Genomic DNA, 20,304 nt, shown 5'->3' on the forward strand with positions numbered 1-20,304 from the left:
CCGGTTTCCTCCCAAATTCCAAATGTAATTCTTGGTTCGGCTAGCTGCTTAATTTAGGGGAGGACAACCCTCGGCCTGGCCAAACTTAAGAAATCTTGTTTGGGTGGATGCTGTGCAATGTGTCCCATTACAAATTAATACCATGAAATAACAAACAGTACACAATATGATTAAATGATTGAGCTTTATAACTCTTAATTTGACTATATGGTTAGTAAAGAAACAAAAAAAGGGCCCGTTCTCATGAAACAGTCTAATGAGCAATGTTGGAGCTCACGGATCAGTCCACTGGTTTCCTGTCGACCTCCTCAGAGCGTAGCCGACTCTTGGACCCTCGCTCCAAGTCCACTCCGTCAGGCAGTCCACTAACTCTCAATTTGCATCTTCTCATCTCTCCCCGGCAAAAGACCGCAAAATCCTGCCGCCCAGACCCACAAGAAAGAACAACATCTGTCTCATTGGATAGCCCACATTCCAAAGTCCTGTTGTCTCTAGTCATAACCCAAACACTGCTACTACAGAGAAACCATTACATTAGCAATGAAACCTTACAGTGCGTTACATAAAGATGTACAGTCAAGATCAGAGTTGTGGGCATCCTATTTTGGCGCAGGAAGCATGGCAACATTTGCAAGCTGCCTTCAGCACAATCCTCACTGATAAGATTTGAGGCAAACAATGCATTTCACTGTATGTTTCAATGTACATATGATAAAGCTAACCTTTAATGCTGGCCTGGCATTCAGCAAGTCCATTCCTAATCTGGTTTTGGCCACAACTCAATTTTCCTGCCTGCTTCTGTAACTCACCAAAAGAATAAACACAACATGCTGGGAATCTGGAGTGCCACACAAAATGCTGGAGGAACTCAGCAGGGCAGGACTTGATGAAGGGTCTTGCCCCTCTCCATAGATGCTGCATGACCTGTTGAATTCCTCCAGCATTTTGTGTGTGTCACTCTGAAACAGAGAATGTGGGAGATCCTCAGCAGGTCAGACAACATAAATGGATAGAGATAAAATTTTAGGTTGACTTTTCATCTGAACTAGAAAGTCAGAAATGTTTAAGTTGTAGAGGATCAGAGAGAACAATGGGAATTCATCTATGAGGGTTCTTGAAATGTTAATATCCTTTCTCTCCAAAGACACTACCTGCTCTGCAGAATGGAGCATCTGCATCTTTTGAACTAACCACCCCGGTTTCTCAGCTCTTTGGAGAATCGCAGTGATTCACGACCCTCACAGCAGAACTATCACCACATCCACGTTTTGAGTAGCTGAAACCTTACTCTAAAATTTTCAAGTTTATAGTCACGGGCACACAGGCGCTAGGTATAAATGCCAATGAAAAGTACCTTCTCGCCGCAAATTAAGCACAATGTACATGGCAAAATGAACGATTTAAAATCATAATATGGACTAAGTTGCCAGCTACACCCGCGGGGAACATCGGCCTGTTTCAGAAACATTATTTAGCACGGAAACAGGCCAGCAGCCCAAACGGTCCATGTTAACCCGTCCTGTTATGTTTAAACAGAACCACTCTTCTAATCGGTGAGTATTTGTCTTTGCGACTGCCCAATTTGCCATCTCCCACAAATGCCCTAGCAGACGCTGAATTGGCCGGTGTGCCGGTTAGGGAACAGAATGGAAATGCCCCGAAACGCTGGTACGGGAGTGACCCTGTGATTCCCCGCACCGGATATCGGATACCACCAGCTCTCTGCTCCTCCCCTGATGCTGGGCTCGACATGGCCTCGGACGTACATCGAATCCTCGATGCCGCCGATTTCGCAGCGAGAAAACACAGAAAACAGCGGCGCAAAGACCCGGAACAAACTCCATACATCAATCACCCCCTGGGTAAGGAAAGCGGGGCGGGTTCTGGCCCTTTGCAGACTCGCCGCCCTCGGCCAATCCCTAGTCGCCGTTCACTCACCGTGGCTACAATTCATTTCCTCTTCCCCAAACGTAGAGGAGGCCCCCGTCCTGAGCTGTGTACTTGTTCAAATTTTCGTTTAAATGTAATTGTACCTGCTTCAACCACTTCCTCTGGCAGCTCATTCCAGATTCTCACCACGCAACACCTAATAAAAAATTTTAAAAACAATAAAAGGTGGACTTTGGGTCCCATTTAACAATTTCTCCTTTAACTTTTAACCCTGTGCCATCTAGTTTTAGACTCCCCTACCAGGGATAAACACAGCAATCCTTCACCGTATCTACTCCCGTCATGATTTTAAAAACCTCTAAAGTTATCCCCCAGCTTACAACGCTCCAAGGAAAAATAGTCTCAGCCTAGGGAAATTGCTGGAGAAAATTCTTAGGGAGAGGATAGGTGAGCATTTGGAAACCCATAGTTTAATTAGGGAGAGCCAGCATGGCAGGTCGTGCCTTACCAACTTGATTGAGTTTTTTGTTAAGGCAACAAGAGAGATTACCTAGCCCTTGCTTCCCTAACTTTGGGGAAAAGTTTGTGTGCATTTATCCTGTTTATATCTCTCATAATTGTACGCACTTGAGATCACCTCTCAGTCTCCTATGCTCCAAGCAATAAAGTCATAGCTGTCCCAATCTCTCCTTTGACCTAATTCCCCAAGACTTGGCAACATCCGTGTAGGTATTTTCTGCATTCTTTCCAGCTTAATGGCATCTTTCCTATAGCGGGGTGACCAAAACTGAACACAAGCCTCACTAACATCTTGAACACTTGCACTATAACATCCTAACTTCTCTACTCAGTGTCCTGACCAATGAAGAACAGTGTGCCAAAAATAGCGGGTAGTGAAGTTTCTCTAGAAATATCCTTTTTTCTTCTTAAAAATAATGAACTGGGAACTGAAAAGATAAAGAGGGGTTCCGTATAAACAGTGTAGCCTTTCCACATTATTATTCTTCGAAGAGGACCTTGAACCTATAACCCTTGCTTCAAGAGGTTAGCACCAGTGACCTACTTTAGAAGAGCTGTTGTTGTCTTAAGAGATGCAGTAAAGTTGTGCAGATCCCAGAGACAGTGAAAGCCAGGTGATCTATTTTGGCCACAGGGGTGATAAGCTGAGGGGCTCTCAGCAGTAACTCCTGCTAGAGAGGGAGCTTAACATGTCTGGTTCAAGCACCTTTACAGCATTGGGCTAGAACTGTGATAGCTCTCCTGGTTGGAAAAAAAACAATTATTGCTAGCTCTTTAGACTCCAGCTGTCAGAGTGACAATTGGAGGGAAATTCCCAGAAAATACATGTGATTGTGAAATGATACACAAACTTTTTCTATCAGGAAGTTTTGATGAAGGGTTTTGGCCCAAAATGTCAACTGTTTTTTCCTTGTCATAGATGCTGCTGGACTTGCTGTGTGTTACTCTGGATTTCTGGCATCTGCAGAATATCTTGTGTTTAAGGGATTGTGAGTTTTTGTAACTCCCTATTTCAAAAGGCAATGGAAACAGAGTCTTTACATAATTTTAAGACTGAGGTAGATACCTGGTGTGGAAAATTACTGAAGGTAGGTGGAATTCAGTGCTGATGTTAGTCAGATCAGCCATGATCTTATTAAATGGTGGAGCAGGTTTGAAGGACCAGTTGTATTTTGGAATAAGTTTGGAGCTGCAGCAGATGAGATGGAGACTTGCTGAAGTGGTATGCAGTTAAATTTTCCCTACTGTATAGATTAGAGATAAAGGTTAGCTTTGTTTGCCACATGTACACAGAAACTTACAGTGAAATGTGTCATTTATGTCAATGACCAACACAGTCTGAGGATGAGCTGGAGTCATGTAAGTGTCACCATGTTTCCTGTGCCAACATAGTGAGACCACAATTTTTAACCCTTACCAATCCATATGTGGGAGGAAATACACGCAATCACTAGCAGAACGTAGAAACTCCTTACATTGAGCAGCAGAATCTTTCAGCTGGTGCTGTAAAGCATTAGCACTATGTTAACCACCACACTACTGTGCTGCCAACACATTTGTTATATACTGTACATACAGAATGTTTACTTCAAGCAGTGAGATGTTAGCCCAGGCAGCGAGGTGTTAGCCCAGGCAGTGAGGTGTTAGCCCAGGCAGTGAGGTGTTAGCCCAGGCAGTGCAGGTCCCTTAGACAGACATGCTCATTTAGCTCATGAAATGAATCCCAGCTCACTGAAAAACTTCTCCAATCAAAGGATTTCAAAGTACATTTAACCATATAACAATCACAGCACGGAAACAGGCCATCTTGGCCCTCCTAGTCCGTGCCGAACCCTTAATCTCACCTAGTCCCACCTACCCGCACTCAGCCCATAACCCTCCACTCCTTTCCTGTCCATATACCTATCCAATTTTACCTTAAATGACACAACTGAACTGGCCTCTACTACTTCTACAGGAAGCTCATTCCACACAGCTATCACTCTTTGAGTAAAGAAATACCCCCTCGTGTTTCCCTTAAACTTCTGCCCCCTAACTCTCAAATCATGTCCTCTAGTTTGAATCTCCCCTACTCTCAATGGAAACAGCCTGTTCACGTCAACTCTATCTATCCCTCTCAAAATTTTAAATACCTCGATCAAATCCCCCCTCAACCTTCTACGCTCCAATGAATAGAGACCTAACTTGTTCAATCTTTCTCTGTAACTTAATTGCTGAAACCCAGGTAACATCCTAGTAAATCGTCTCTGCACTCTCTCTAATTTATTGATATCTTTCCTATAATTTGGTGACCAGAACTGCACACAATATTCCAAATTTGGCCTTACCAATGCCTTGTACAACTTTAGCATTACATCCCAACTTCTGTACTCAATGCTTTGATTTATAAAGGCCAGCGTTCCAAAAGCCCTCTTCACCACCCTATCTACATGAGACTCCACTTTCAGGGAACTATGCCCAGTTATTCCTAGATCTCTCTGTTCCTCTGCATTCCTCAATGCCCTACCATTTACTCTGTATGTTCTATTTGGATTATTCCTGCCAAAATGTAGAACCTCACACTTCTCAGCATTAAACTCCATCTGCCAACGTTCAGCCCATTCTTCTAACCGGCATAAATCTCCCTGCAAGCTTTGAAAATCCACCTCATTATCCACAACACCTCCTACCTTGAATTGTCTAAGGTGTGGGAAACAAGTAAGGAAGTTATGGAACCTATGACAATTAAAGAGGTGGAGGTACTGGCACTTTTAAGAAATTTAAAAGTGGATAAGTCTCCGGGTCCTGACAGGATATTCCCCAGGACCTTGAGGGAAGTTTGTGTAGAAATAGCAGGAGCTCTGACGGAGATCTTTAATATGTCATTAGAAACGGGGATTGTGCCGGAGGATTGGCGTATTGCTCATGTGGTTCCATTGTTTAAAAAGGGTTCTAGAAGGAAGCCTAGCAATTATAGACCTGTCAGTTTGACATCATCCAATTTACCACCCCATCATCCAGATCATTTAAGTATATTACAAACAACATTGGGCCCAAAACAGATCCCTGAGGCACCCCGCTAGTCACCGGCCTCCATCCCGATAAACAATTATCCACCACTACTCTCTGGCATCTCCCATCTAGCCACTGTTGAATCCATTTTATTACTCCAGCATTAATACCTAACGACTGAACCTTCTTAACTAACCTTCCATGTGGAACTTTGTCAAAGGCTTTGCTGAAGTCCATATAGACTACATCCACTGCCTTACCCTCGTCAAATTCCTCGTAACTTCTTCAAAAAATTCAATAAGGTTTGTCAAACATGATCTTCCACGCACAAATCCATGCTGGCTACTTCTAATCAGATCCCGTCTATCCAGATAATTATAAATACTATCTCTAAGAATACTTTCCATTAATTTACCCACCACTGATGTCAAACTGACAGGTCTATAATTGCTAGGCTTCCTTCTAGAACCCTTTTTAAACAATGGAACCACATGAGCAATACGCCAATCCTCCGGCACAATCCCCGTTTCTAATGACATATTAAAGATCTCTGTCAGAGCTCCTGCTATTTCTACACAAACTTCCCTCAAGGTCCTGGGGAATATCCTGTCAGGACCCGGAGATTTATCCACTTTTAAATTTCTTAAAAGTGCCAGTACCTCCACCTCTTTTATTGTCATAGGTTCCATAACTTCCTTACTTGTTTCCCACACCTTAGACAATTCAATATCCTTCTCCTTAGTGAATACCGAAGAGAAGAAATCATTCAAAATCTCTCCCATCTCCTTCGGTTCCACACATAGCTGACCACTCTGATTCTCTAAGGGGCCAATTTTATCCCTCACTATCCTCTTGCTTTTAATATAACTGTAGAAACCTTTCGGATTTACTTTCACCTTATTTGCCAAACCAACCTCGTATCTTCTTTTAGCTTTTCTAATCTCTTTCTTAAGATTCCTTTTACATTCTTTATATTCCTCGAGCAATTCCTTTACTCCATGCTGCCTATATCTATTGTAGACATCCCTCTTTTTCTGAACCAAATTTCTAATATCCCTTGAAAACCATGGTGCTCTCTAACCTTTCCTTTCACCCTAACAGGAACATAAAGATTCTGTACCCTCATAATTTCACCCTTAAATGACCTCCATTTCTCTATTACATCCTTCCCATAAAACAACTTGACCCAATCCACTCTCTCTAAATCCCTTTGCATCCCCTCAAAGTTAGCCTTTCTCCAATCAAAAATCTCAACTCTAGGTCCAGTCCTGTCCTTCTCCATAATTATATTGAAGCTAATGCTATTGTGATCACTGGACCCGAAGTGCTCCCCAACACATACATCTGTCAGCTGACCTATCACATTCCCTAACAGGAGATCCAACACTGCCCCATCTCTAGTCGGTACTTCTATGTATTGTTGCAAAAAACTATCCTGCACACATTTCACAAACACTAAACCATCCAGCCCTTTTACAGAATGAGCTTCCCAGTCTACGTGTGGAAAATTAAAATCTCCCACAATCACCACCTTGTGTTTACTACAAATATCTGCTATCTCCTTACACATTTGCTCTTCCAACTCACGCGCCCCATTAGGTGGCCTATAATACACTCCTATCAGCGTTACTGCACCTTTCCCATTCTTCAATTCCACCCAAATGGCCTCCCTAGAGGAGCTCTCTAATCTATCCTTCCAAAGCACCGCCATAAGATTTCCTCGGACAAGCAATGCAACACCTCCTCCTCTGGCCCCTCCTACTCTATCACACCTGAAGCAACTAAATCCAGGAATATTTAGTTGCCAATCACACCCTTCCTGCAACCATGTTTCACTAATAGCTACAACATCATAATTCCAGGTATCAATCATTTATTATCAAAGAATGTATAAATCATACGATTTCAAGTGTAACCCCCTGGGTCGCCTCAGGCTCGCTCAGCTCGTTCTCGTCTAGGGGGAGCAGCCTTCGGTCCCGCCAAACTGGGTAACCAGCTGGTGTGGATGCTGTGTGATGTCCCCGCCTCGCCCAAAAACAGACAGTACACCATATGCGATTAAATGAGTACAATTTATAAAGGTTACTATAACTAAGTGCTTAATAACGATACAGTATATATGAAGAGAAAATTAAAGAAAAGGCGCCAAACTTATCAAAGTCCAAACCACTTCGTGCACAGCCGTTGGAGCTCAATTACTGAAGTCTTCTGGCCACCATTCGATCCCCTCCGAACTCCTCGACTCGCAGCTCAGGACCCTCCGAACTCCTTGACTCTCCAAACAGCTCAGGACCCTCCGAGTGGTCAACCAAGCACATCTAGCTTCATCCCCCACCTCCTCCTCGGAGAATCTCCCGGCCTCGGACCCCCCTTTGGGGTCCGATCCTCGCCCAGCTTAGAGCATTCCGTCCTCTCTCTCGACCCCCTCGCGCCGATCTCCCCAAAAGCCCGTCAACAAAAGCTTACAGACTCAGAAGAAAGAACATTAATCCCCATTTGGTTTACAAAGGAATACCATTCTCGTTATCAGTAAATTAACATTCCTGCTAGTTAACAAAAGGAAACCCTTTCCCAACAGTAACAAAGAAAAAAAACCCTTTACACAAGATTTGTTTGCTTACAGGCAGCCACAAAGCCCTCCATATTTGCAATTCTTTCTCCTTCACACATCCAGACTGATCATGTCAAAGATTCGGCATGCCATCTAAAACTTCGACAAAGTTCTATGGATATGTGGTGGAGAGTATATTGTCTGGGTGCACCACAGCCTGGTAGTAGAAGCACCAATACCCTTGTATGGAAAAGTTTACCAACAGTAATGGATACAGTCCAGTCCATCATGGGTAAAGCCCTCCCCACCATGCATCCACCATCAAGAAACCCCACTATTCAGGCCATGCACTCTTTCTGCTGCCATCAGGAAGAAGGTCCAGGAGCCTCCGGACCCACGCCACCAGGTTCAGGAATATATATTACCCTTCAACCATTAGGCTCTTGAACCAGAGGGTATAACTTCACTCACCCCAACACTGAACTGTTCCCACAACCTATGTTCTCACTTTCAATGACTCTCCACCTTGTTATCTTGATATTTATTGCTAATTTTTAAAATTATTTCTTTTTTACTTTTTATATTTACAGAATGTTGTCTTTTACTCATTGGTTGTTTGTTTGTTTCATTGATCCTTTGTGTTCCTTGTATTTACTGTAAATGCCCACAAGAGAATGAATGTCAGAGTTGTGTATGGTGAAATATATGTACTTTGATAATAAATTTACTTTGAATTTTGGATTTTTGAATGATCCTTGCTTCCATTGCTCTTTCTGAGTCCTAACCCACAATCTCAGTGTACTTCACAACTGCATGTTGAATAGAAGATGTCTTCTACAATGATACTTTAACATTTTTATACCCTTCTCATTGTAATTTGAATGCCTGCCAGTGAGATTGCTGAGATTTATTTTTATATCTGTTTAAAGGTGTTTCCCGAATCCTGTCACATGAAGCTGGAGTTACAGATGTGGTCATCTTGCAGGTAAATGTATTGCAGGTGTTTTTTTACTCCCACTGAGCCCATCTTGGCTGCTTAAAGAATTTTGGAAGACTGTTGTCCAGCATTGACAAACAGCTCCCCTTATAAATTACAGAGACATTTTGGCAGAGTAACAGGCCATTCACTCCAGAAGTCTCTGCTGTGCACTTGCAAGTTGTGCCTCACACAAACTTCCCCTCTGAGCCTAAAGATTTGTGATTATCCTGATAGAAACTACTTTATGTATTTCAAGCTGCTGAATTGTTTGGTAACATTTTATTGTAAGACTCAATCCTGGGAAGTTACAGTCAATCGTATCACAATCGTCTCTAACTTCAGTATCATGATATAGTAGCAGTTGGTGTAGCACAGTTACAGCGCCAGCGACCCAGGATCAACTCAGCTGCTGCTTGTAAGGAGTTTGTATGTTCTCTCCATGACCACATGGGATTCCTCTGGGTGCTTTGGTTTCCTCCCACATTCCAAAATGTACGGATTAGGAGGATCAGGCGGGTGTAATTGGGTGATGTGGGCTCATTGGGCCGAAAAGGCCTGTTACTTTGCTGTATCTCTAAATAAAATAAAAATAATGCAAGACATTACAGGATAAATAAATGACAGTGCTTGAAGCAATGAACCTCTCATCAGAGCTGAATGTGTCACCAACCATGCGTTAACCGGGTTGGGACGGGGTTGCCTGTCATTGACTGAAGATAATTCAGCTGGCAGGACCTTCTTGTGCTCTTTCTCAAGGCGGCACTTCTCCATGACACTGTTGAGGATACTGACACCACACTTGAGGAGATCGAGGAGCAGTTTGGAGAGAAGGTTCGGAGTATCGTTGCTGAGGTGACGGATGATAAATCACTTCCGAAGGCGGCACGGAAGAAGCTTCAGATCCAGCATGCACCTCACTGCAGCCGTGAAGCCAAGCTGGTGAAACTGGCGGACAAACTGTACAATCTGCGGGATCTCAAACGCTGCACACCCAAAGGTCAGTGCCATTCTAACTCCGACACGGTCTGGGTATAAGTCTGGATCACTGTCTCTGAGCATGTCTCAAATGAGGCCACTCTCAGTTTGGAGGACCAACACCTCATATTCCATCTGGGTAGCGTCCAACCTCACAGCATGAACATTGATTTCTCTAACTTCCAGCAATTTCTCCCCCATCCTCCTTTTTCCACTCCCCATTCCGGCTCCCCTCTTAGCCCTTCTCCTCACCTGCCCATCAACTCTGGTTCCTTTTCTCCCATGTGCCACTCTCCTTTCCTATCAGTCCTCTTCTTCAGTCCTTTACCTCTTTCACCCATCAGCTTCCAGGCTCTCATTTCAACCCCTCCCCATGCACCTACCTTCCCCCTTGCCTGGTCTCATTTATCACCTTCTAGCTTGTACTCCATTCCAGCCCCCACCTTCTTATTCTTCCCCCTTCTTTTCCAGTCCCAGTGAAGGATCTTGGCCCGAAACATCGACTGTTTATTCCTCTCCATAGATGCTGCCTCACCTGCTGAATTCCTCCAGCATTTTGTGTGTGTGTTGCTCTGGAATCTCTTGTGTTTAAGCAAAACAGGTTGGATTTGTCCACAGAAGTGTCCCTGCAGCAAAATGTCTAACACAAAGCAGTGTGATAATATGGCAGGGGGCCATTCTGAAAGGAATGGATTGTACCAGAGGGTTAAGGAACCTCTATCTCACCTGACTTCTGTTGAATCATCATTCAGGGTGGACAGAGGAAAGAGTTGAAGAATATTTCACCTGGGCTTCCAAAGTAGTTGCTGGACTCCGAGGAACCAGTCAAGCCTTAGAAAACAGCTTGGATGCACTGTTCAAAGAAAGAAACATTTTTACTCGGTAATGGGCCCTGCTGTCTTTTTCAGTGAACATACAATAAGGATTGTTAACTGTAAGATGAACAAATTAAAATATCTATCTTGTCCTGAGGTAAAACTAAATATTGAGGAATGTGCATGGTCTCAATTTTTCTTCCTGATGTTTGTCCTTAGACTGAGTAAACTGGTACTGTGAATTCTTCTCTGCTAAAATCTATTTGAAATAAATGTTGGTTATTTAGTTTGACTCACTGAGTTGTGTCGTTTCACTGAAATGATTCTTCATGATTTGACTGTAAAGAGTGAATAAGTGGACCCTCTTAAAAGTTTATCTTTCATTTTTCACCATCAAAGATCTCGGTAGGTAGGTGTTATTTGACTGGAGGGCTTTTCAGAAACAATTTCTGTAAAGCTTTAAAACCTCTCCAGGTTTGATCTTCCTGTGGTAAACTACGTATACCTGTCTGGACTGCTGACTGACTGCTCCTGTGGCTCCTCCCGCAGACCCCCGTATAAAGGCGATTGGAGGCACTGCTCCTCCCTCAGTCTCCAGGATGTTGTGTGGTGGTCTCTTGCAGCTAATAAAAACCTATTGTTCACCTCCCGTCTCCAAGAGTTATTGATGGTGCATCACTTCCACACAGTCAATTTTCACACATAAAAAATCAAAACACTGAAGTTTCTTAACAGTTTTTTTTTGCTTTATGTGGAATGCGTTGTCTGCTTACACCCACATACAGTTGGCTGTGCTTCCTGATGCTCCTGTCTGCCCAGATGACATAGATTGGTGGAATGTAGTTCAACAAGGTTAGAGTGGTAGTTATCATCTTTGTCAACTTTGGCAAGGTGCCACGTGGTAGGTTAGATCATGTGGGATAAAAATTAGCTTGGCGGTGAGAGTTAGAGTGGTGGGGAAGGACTGTGCTACAGACTGGAGATCTGTGAGCAGTAGTGTGTTGTAGGAACTGGTGATGGGCCCACTGTTGTTTGTCATCCACATTAATGATTTGATTGGAAATGTAGCTGACATGGTTAGTAAGTTTTGCAGATGACACCAAAATTGGTGTTATAGTGAAGAAGGTTTGCTAAGATTCCAACAGGATATAGATCAATTATGAAAATGGGCTAAGGAAGAGCAGATGTCCTTCTTTTCTGAGGCTGACTCTCCAACAATTGGAAATAAATAGATTTACAGTGCAAATTAATAAAATCATTCTAGGCATTCTTAGAGTAGGTTACATGGTTGGCACAACATTGTGGGCTGAAGAGCCTGTAATGTGCTGTAGATTTCTAAGTTCTATGTGCATTGGAACATTAACTGTGTGTACGTGTCTGTTTCTCTCTCTCTCTTGCCTCAGTTGCTGCCGCGCCCACTCAGCTTTTTGGCATTTTCAAATTTTATGATTTCCAGCATCTGCAGTTTTTCTGAGAAATGTTGGTGACAGGGTGGAAAAAAATCAGTAAAATTAAAGATCTGGATTCTATGGCATCATTCCCACCCCCTTTTAGACATAACAAAGCCTTTACATCCAATTAAGTAGTTCTAACATGTAATCACTGACATGTGGGAACCTTAGAGATTAATTCAATTCTTGTGAAGAATTAACTGAAATGACAAGGTTTCAGGGTGATTTGAGAGATAAATACTGGCAGTTCACACAGATATCTCTGTGAGAGATTAATTGGAAGTGTTGACTGTGCTCCTCTTTTGCAGTTGCTGCCTGACCTGTTGAGCATTTCCAGTGGGGTTTTTTCAGAGTTCCAGTACTTGCAACACACACAAAATGCTGGAGGAACTCAGCAAGTCAGGAAGCATCTATGGAGGGAAATGGGTCAGTCGATGTTTTGGGCCAAAGCTTTCTTAATGATTGGAGGAGGAAAACTTTCCTTAGGGAAGGCAGACCTTGAAGAGTCTTTGCATTTGAGCAGCAAAACTCCTGTCCAGTGCTGATGAAGGGTCTAAATCTGACATGTTGACTGTCAATTTGCTGTCATAGATGCTGCCTGACCTGCTGAGTTCAAGAGTGCATGGTAACATTGTGGTTTGCATAATGCTTTGCTGTGCCAGCAACTCATGTCCAATTACCACCACTGTCTGTAAGGAGTTTGTACTTTCCTCTTGTGACTGTGTGGGCTTACTCTGAGTGCTCTGGTTTCCTCACATTACAAAGATATATGAGTTAAGGTTAGTACATTGAGGGCATGCTACGCTGGCGACACTTGCAGGCTGCCCCCAGCACATCCCAGGCATGAGTTGGGCGTTGATGCAATGACACGTTTCAACCTACATGTGACATATGCAGCGAATCTCTTCTCGTTCTCCAGCATTGTGTGTGTGTTGCTCAGGAGTTTCGGATTTGCAGTTTTTTGCTCAAAACCTGAATGTACTGCGTTCAGTGGTGGCGTGGTAATTTTGTTCCTCCTCCACAGAGGCTGCCTGACCTGCTGAATGTGAAGGGTGGCTTTGACGGCGGGAGAGCAATCACTGAAGATGAGGCTGAGCACCAGGTGAACGTGCAGCGGGAGCAGTCCTTTACACCGGGCCTAGGAGAAGCCTGTTGCTAGGAGATGGGCGGCCGGAAGCGACTGCCGTTACCCGGAAGCGCTTTTGCGGAAAGATGGCGAGCCGCCGCGATGCCCCAGACCTGCCGAACTTTGACTTCTTGAAACGTCTCGCCCGGGACCAGTTGGTCTACTTGTTGGAGCAGGTGGGTGGAGGGGAGAGGGCAGCCGTCTCAGTGGCCTCGTCCGGTCATCTGATTAAGTGTATCAGGAGAGGGGGAGTGTTGACGGGCAAAGGAGGGAGAGTGACAGGTACCAATCGGTCTGCGGTTAACGGAGGAGAGGTGTAACGGTGCGAGACGGGGTGATGGGAGAGAGTGGCAGTTTGGGGAAGCCGGGGATGACGCGTTGGTGTAATGGAGGGAAATGGATGAAGGGAGATTAACGTGGGATGTAGATTACGGGGCATTACGGCAGCGAGATGGGCGAAGGGCTTGGTGATTGAAGGGAGATGGGTTGACTGGGAAAGAAAGGCGGGCTGGTGTAATGAAGGGAGGGAGAGTAACGGGTACTGATTTGAGCAGACTCATGAAATCGTTCACAGAGATAGAACTTTGGTTTCTTTGTCTGAATATCTGAATCACTCAGTGAGTTTCTTTTCTCATGGGATCTGCTTACTGTCAGTTACCGGGAAAGAAGGATTTGTTCATTGAATCTGATCTGATGAGCCCACTGGACCGGATTGCAAATGTCTCCATCCTGAAGGTAGGATGAAATCAAGTCTGAGACCCATCTGTCATCTCTGTAAAAGAACATTGTTTGTGACTATGACGCCATTCCTTTCATGACCCATTACAACCAATTGCACCATCGTCTTCCCCTGGGATCCATCTATTTCAGCTTCATATCTTCTCCATTCCTCTCCACCATTGCTATGCATTTGGCTGCCTCCAGTACACCACTGGGACAATAATCTTTCCCTCTGTTGCTCTGTTGTCTGAGCTGGTCACCTGGTAAGTTGTGTATTAAAGACTGAAAGCATCCAGTGTAATGACAGCATGGAACAAATAGATCATCTGGTAATTGAATCCTCAGAAACATGTAGATATTACTGCTTAACATTTGCCTCCCCATCAACAGTTACAATTTATTTATTTAGTTAGAACTGTGCGGAACGAGCACTTCTGGCCCAATGATCAGCACTGTTCAGCAACCCACTTATTTAACCCAAGCCTAATCACAGGAGAATTTACAATGACCAGTTAACCTACTAATCGGCCAGTGGTGTAGTAGCATCTGCACTGGATTTTGAGGCGAGTGGTCCCAGGTTTGAATCCGGTCAGCTCCTTGAACGCTTTCCATCCCTGCTGGGTTGAGTGTCAAGCTGGCAACTTGGCCTTGTAAAAACAGACAAAATTGCTAAAGAAATGGCAAAGTTGTTGCCCGATGCGCCACAAGGCACAGAAAAGGACAACAATTAACTTACTAACTGGTATGATTTTGGACTGTGGGAGGAAACCTTAGTACTTGGAGGAAAACGACAGGGTTCTCAGGGAGAACATACAAACCCCCTACAGGACACATTGGAATTGAACTCCGAACTCTGACGCTCGAGTTGTAATAGCTTTACACTAACCACTACTCTTCCATGGCTAATCCATGGTAAGAGACATATTGAGTGCTGCTGACCTGACAAGGTGCTAGCTGAATGCACAAATTGATTTGTTGGTTTGATTTAATTTTTCAGACATCAGAAAATGTCTGTGATCATTGTTGAATCATTCCTTGCGTTTATTTCCAGGGTTTTCTAAAAGCAAAATATCATAGGTGCTGAAAATGTCAAATAAAATCAAAGTGTTAGAATTACTCAATGTTTTAGAGTGTTACGTACCTCGTAACTGGGTGTCTGACCAGCAGAGGAAGAAGAATCCGTTGGAGTCTGGTGGTACTATATTCAAAAGTGTTTATTAGTAAAATAAGCAAATCAATACCAATAATGCAAATATATAGATAACGCACATTAGCAATAATAAACCTAAAAGTGTGGGTATAATAATAAGCAATAATAAACAAGCTCTATCGATGTCTAGGGGATAATGAATTGTCAAAGAAAAGTATAAAGTTCAGTTCAGTTCACGCGTGCTGAGGTAGAAATGGTTGTTGTGTTGTAATCGTTGGAGAGAGAGAGAGAGAGAGAGCAAGCGAGATGTAACAGCTACAGTCAGGCAAACCTTCCTTTGCGTTCTTGATCCGTCGTGTTGTTGTGGCCATTCAGTTATGATCCCTCTGTCCTTCAGCTAGACCATTCTTCTGTGGTGGACTCGTCACTCTGGCATGAGTGGACACACACACAAGTCCCCACCAGCCCTGCTTTAACACTGTGAGTTTAACTGACCGGTCTCCAATGCCCCACACCTTCCCGTGGGTTCCAACACTCAATCAGTGTCCACTAGCGTGTCTCCTGGTGTGTCTGAAGGGTGTCTCTCCAGACCTGACTTTTATCCCTACTCACAGGGTCTCAGCTATCAATCAATTTTGAATGGCTGTGTCCATCAAACCAGCCCACTCTGGCTGTCCACTGAGGAATGTTAATGAACAGAATGGTATAAGATAAATAACCCTCTCAGAAGTCATAATACGGTGAATCAACAAGACTCTCTCCCCTCTCGTATCTGTAGCAGATGTTCTTGCATGTTTCCTCCTCATCTCTCTCTCTCTCATGAGCAGCATAGCAACAGTAATGGTTTGTGATTCTCCTGGGGGAGGGGGGAATATGGGCAACTCTGCACCCTTCTGCCCATCAGAGCTATTCATCCTTCATAACAAGAGGCAGAAAGAATTAATGTTTCAGGATGATGCTTTTTCATTTGATCTGGGTAAGACCATTTGACCTAGGAGTAGAATTAGACCATTTGGCCAATCGAGTCTGCTCTGCCATTCCATCATGGCTGATTTATTATCCCTCTCAACTCCATTCTTCTGCCTTTTCCCTGTAGCCTTTGATGTCCTGATTAACCAAGAACCTGTTGGCCTCTGCTTTAAAGATACTCAGTGACTTAACCTGCTCAGCTGTCTGTGGCAAAGAATTTTGCAGATTCACCACCCTCTGCCTAAAGAATTTTTCCCTCATTTCTGTTCTAAATGGACATTCTTCCATTCTGAGGCTATGCTCTCTGGTCTTAAACACCCCACTATAGGAGACATCAGGAGACATCGTCTCCACATGCACTCTGTCCGGACCTTTCAATAGAGATTCCCCCCCCCCCCCCCCCGACTTTTCTAATGTTCCTGTGAGTACAGGCACAGAGCCATCAAATGCTCCTCATTCAATAACCCTTACTTTCCTGGGATATCTGTTCCTACATGTTATTCCTGAGATAATTCTCGAGAACCTCCTCTGGACTCTCCAATATTAGCACATCCTTGCTTAGATAAAGTGCTCAAAGCTTCACAGTACTCCAAGTGTGGTCTGAGTAATGCCTTATAAAGCTTCAGCATTATATCCTTCCTTTTGTATTCTAGTCCTTTAGAAAAGAATACTAACATTGCATTTTCTTTCCTTACCACCAGCTTAACCTACAAATTAACAATTAGGGAATCCTACATGATAGCTCCCAAGTCCCTCTGCCCCTCTGATTTTTAAATTTTCTTCCCGTTAATAAAGTAATCCATGCCTTTGTTCCTTCTACCAAAGTGCATGACCATGCAAACTTGGCCACAAAAGCCATCAATTCCTTCATCCAAATCATTGACGTACAACGTGAAAAGAAGTAGTCCCAACACTGAGTTGTTCAGCACATCACTAGTGACTGGCAGCCAACCAGAAAAGGCCGTTCATTCCCACTCTTTGCCTCCTGTCCATCAGCCAATCCTCCAATCAAGCTAATATCTTTCCTGTAATACCATGGGCTCTTATCTTGTCACAGGCCTTCTGAAAATCTAAAAAAAATCCAAATGAGTCTCCTCTATCCTGCCTGTTATTTCCTCAAAGAATTCCAACAGATCTGTAAGGCAAGATGTCCCCTTTAGAAAACCATGCTGACCTTGGCCTATTTTATCATGTGCCTTTATGTACCTCAAAACCTCATCCTTAATAATAGACTCCAACATCTTTCCAATCACTGAAGTCAGACTAACAGGCCTATAATTTTCTTTCTCATGCTCCCCCCACTTTAAGAAGTGGAGTGGCATTTGCAGTTTACCAGTCCTTAGGAACAATTCCAGAATCTAGTGATTCTCGAAAGATCATTACTAATGCCTCCACAATCTCTTCAGCTACCCCTTTCAGAACACTGGGGTGCAGTACATCTGGTTCAGATTAGTCAGTCTATTTGCTTCAGACTATTCAGCTTCCCTAGCACTTTCTCTTTAGTAATAACAGTGGTACGCATTTCTGTCCCCTGACCCTGTTGCATTTCTGGCGTTCTGCTGTTGTCTTCCACAGTGAAGGCTAATGTAAAGTACTTATTTAATTCGCCTGCCATTTTTAGTTCCCCATTGCTCCATTATCATTTTCCAGCAGTCTGATATCCACTGTCATCTCTCTTTTATTCCTTGTATATCAGAAAAAAAACTTTTTGTATCTTCTTTTATATAATTGGCTAGCTTACCTTTTTATTTCATCTTTTCTCTCTTTAAGGTTTTTTAGTTGCCTTCTTTTGGTTTTTAAAAGCTCCCCAATCCTCTACCTTTCCACTAATTTTTGCTATATTATATGCCCTTTCTTTTGCTTTTATGCTGTCTTTGACTTCCCTAGTCAGGCTTGGTTGCTCCATAGTCCATTTAGGATACTTCTACATCTTTAGGATGTATCTCTCCTGCACCTTCTGAATTCACCCCAGGAACACCAGCCATTGTTGTTCTGCCATCATCCCTGCCAATTTCCCCTTCCAATCAACTTTGGCCAGCTCCTCTCTCATGCCTCTGTAATTTCCTTTACTCCACTGTAAACCTGACTTCAGCTTCTCCCTCTCAAATTGCAGTGTGAATTCTATCTAAGGGTTCCTTTACCTTAAGCTTCCTAATCAAATCTGGATCATTATTTAATACACAATCTAGAATTGCTCAAACACAAACTGCTCTAAAAAGCCATCATGTAGACCTTCTTCAAATGCCATCTCTTGGCATCCAGCTCTAGTTTGGATTTTCCCAATCTATCTGCGCAGTGAAATCCCCCATGATTATCATTATATTGCCTTTTATACGTGACTTCTCTATCTCTTGTTTTAACTTGTACATCAAGTGCTGGCTACTGGTCAGGGGCCTATATATTATAACTTCCAGCTTTTTACCCTTGTAGTTTGTTAATTCTACCCACAAGGATTCTACATCTTCCGAATCTTACTCACTTTCCGAGGATTTGATTTCATTTTTTACCAGCAGAGCTAATCCACCCCCTCTACTTATTTGCCTGACTTTTTGATACAATGTGTGTTCTTCCCAGTTACGATCTTCTTTAAGCCACAAATCAACGACGCCCGCAATATCTTTCGTGCCAATCTCTAGCTGTGCTACAAAAATCATCTACCTTATTCTAAAAGGAATTAAAAATGTTTTAAGTGGGGGAGGACAGAAAGGAGTAAAAAGGAAGGTGTAGTTAGAAGAGTGTGTGTGAATGATACAAGTGATTTAATGCCAATGAAAGAGGGAGCAATATGTGGTGAATAAAAGAGCATTGATTTCTCTAACTTCCATGAATTTCTCTGCCCTCTCCCATCTCTTTTTCCATTTTCCATTCCTGCTCCTTTTCTCACTCCTTTCCTCACTCCTTCCCTGCCCATAACCTCACTTTAGTGCCACTTCTTCCCTTTCTCCCACCAACCACTCTTCTATCAAACTGCTCCTTCTTCAGCCGTTTGCCTTTTGCACCTATCACCTCCCAGCTTCTTTCTTTATTTCCACCCACTTTCACCTTCACCTGATTTCATCTATTAACTTGCCAGCTTGTACAACCCCACCACATTACTCTGGCTCTGCCCCCTTCCTTTCCAGTGCTGATGAAGGGTCTCGACCTGAAATGTTAACACTTATTCCCTCTCCATAGATGCTGCCTGACTTACTGAGCTCCTCCAGCATTGTGTGTGTTGCTGAGGTGTGTGGGAGGAGGCGCGAATAAGAAGATGAATACAGTTCAAAGTGAATGGGAGGAAAAAGCCTGCACGCTGGTGAATTATGATACAAGACTGGAGTAATGATATCTGCAGATTCATAAACATGAGATTCTGCAAATGCTGGAAATCCAGAGCAACACACACAGAATGCTGGAGGAACTCAGAAGGTAATCTGGGGACCACAGTGTTAGCTGTGGTAATAGTATTACAGCTTAGGGCATTTTGGAGTTCAGTTCATGTGCTGTTCTGTAAGGAGGCTCTCTGCGTCCTTGCTATGGAATGCTTAGGTGTTCCCAGATGCTCCGGTTTCCTCCCATAGTCCAAAGACATACTGCACAGGCTAACTGGGTCATTGTAATTGTCCGGTTAGAGTTAACGGGGTTGTGTTGCAGGAGTGGTGTGCTGTGTCTCTAAATAAATAAATAACCTTAGGTCAGGCAGCATCCATGGAAATGGGTAAACAGTCGATGTTTTGAGCTGAGACCCTTCATCAAGGCTGAAAAGGAAGGGGGAATATATCAGAATAAAAAAGTGAGAGGAGGGGAAGGGGAACAAGCTAGAGGGTGATTGGTGAAGCCAGGTGGGTGGGGGAGGGGGTGAAGTAAGAAGCTGGGAGGTGATGGGTGGGAAAGGTGAAGGGCTGGAGAAGAAAGAATCTGTTAGTGGACCATGGGAGAGGGGGAAGGAGGAGGGGCACAAAGGGGAGTTGATAGGTGGGTGAGGAGAAGAGGTAAAGAGGCCAGAGTGGGAAATAACAGAAAGGAGGGGGGAAAAATTACTGGTACAAATTAATATTTGTAACATCAGGTTGGAGGCTATCTAGACGGAATATCAGTTGTTGCTCCTTCATCCTGAGAGTGCCCTCCTCATGGCAGAAGAGGAGGCCATGTCGGAACTGGAATGGGCATTGGAATTGAAATGGTCGAC

At 43.6% G+C, this 20,304-nt stretch overlaps 2 protein-coding genes and 1 long non-coding RNA gene across 3 annotated transcripts in view; 2 read left to right on the forward strand and 1 right to left on the reverse strand.

The window, feature by feature from the left end:
- The first annotated feature begins 196 nt into the window (after positions 1 to 196).
- Positions 197 to 11,012, forward strand: hddc3 (HD domain containing 3). Its single transcript, XM_059945933.1, has 4 exons — positions 197 to 1,862; positions 8,881 to 8,936; positions 9,687 to 9,927; positions 10,658 to 11,012. The coding sequence occupies exons 1-4, from the start codon at positions 1,751 to 1,753 to the stop codon at positions 10,789 to 10,791; spliced, it is 543 nt and encodes a 180-aa protein (XP_059801916.1). The 5' UTR covers positions 197 to 1,750; the 3' UTR covers positions 10,792 to 11,012.
- Positions 8,947 to 13,344, reverse strand: LOC132378779 (uncharacterized). Its single transcript, XR_009507176.1, has 3 exons — positions 13,208 to 13,344; positions 10,632 to 10,758; positions 8,947 to 9,504 (listed from the first exon to the last, which is right to left on the reverse strand). It is a non-coding gene; the product is annotated as an uncharacterized LOC132378779 (long non-coding RNA).
- The window catches only part of vps33b (VPS33B late endosome and lysosome associated), a 53,282-nt gene continuing 46,224 nt past the window's right edge, over positions 13,247 to 20,304 (forward strand). The window contains exons 1-2 of the mRNA XM_059945927.1: positions 13,247 to 13,473; positions 13,952 to 14,032. Of these exons, the coding sequence (XP_059801910.1) occupies positions 13,384 to 13,473; positions 13,952 to 14,032 (171 nt within the window). The 5' untranslated portion in view covers positions 13,247 to 13,383. The remainder of the gene's footprint in view (positions 13,474 to 13,951; positions 14,033 to 20,304) is intronic.

This window comes from Hypanus sabinus, chromosome 21 (genome assembly GCF_030144855.1).
Source record: "Hypanus sabinus isolate sHypSab1 chromosome 21, sHypSab1.hap1, whole genome shotgun sequence".
Lineage (NCBI taxonomy): Eukaryota > Metazoa > Chordata > Chondrichthyes > Myliobatiformes > Dasyatidae > Hypanus > Hypanus sabinus.

Bases quoted from the DNA above. Each gene is read 5' to 3' on its own strand.
- hddc3 (XM_059945933.1), top strand. From the start codon at position 1,751: ATGGCCTCGGACGTACATCGAATCCTCGATGCCGCCGATTTCGCAGCG. The intron at 8,937-9,686 runs GTAAATGTATTG...CTCTTTCTCAAG, and splicing joins CAGATGTGGTCATCTTGCAG to GCGGCACTTCTCCATGACAC. The intron at 9,928-10,657 runs GTCAGTGCCATT...ATCATCATTCAG, and splicing joins CAAACGCTGCACACCCAAAG to GGTGGACAGAGGAAAGAGTT.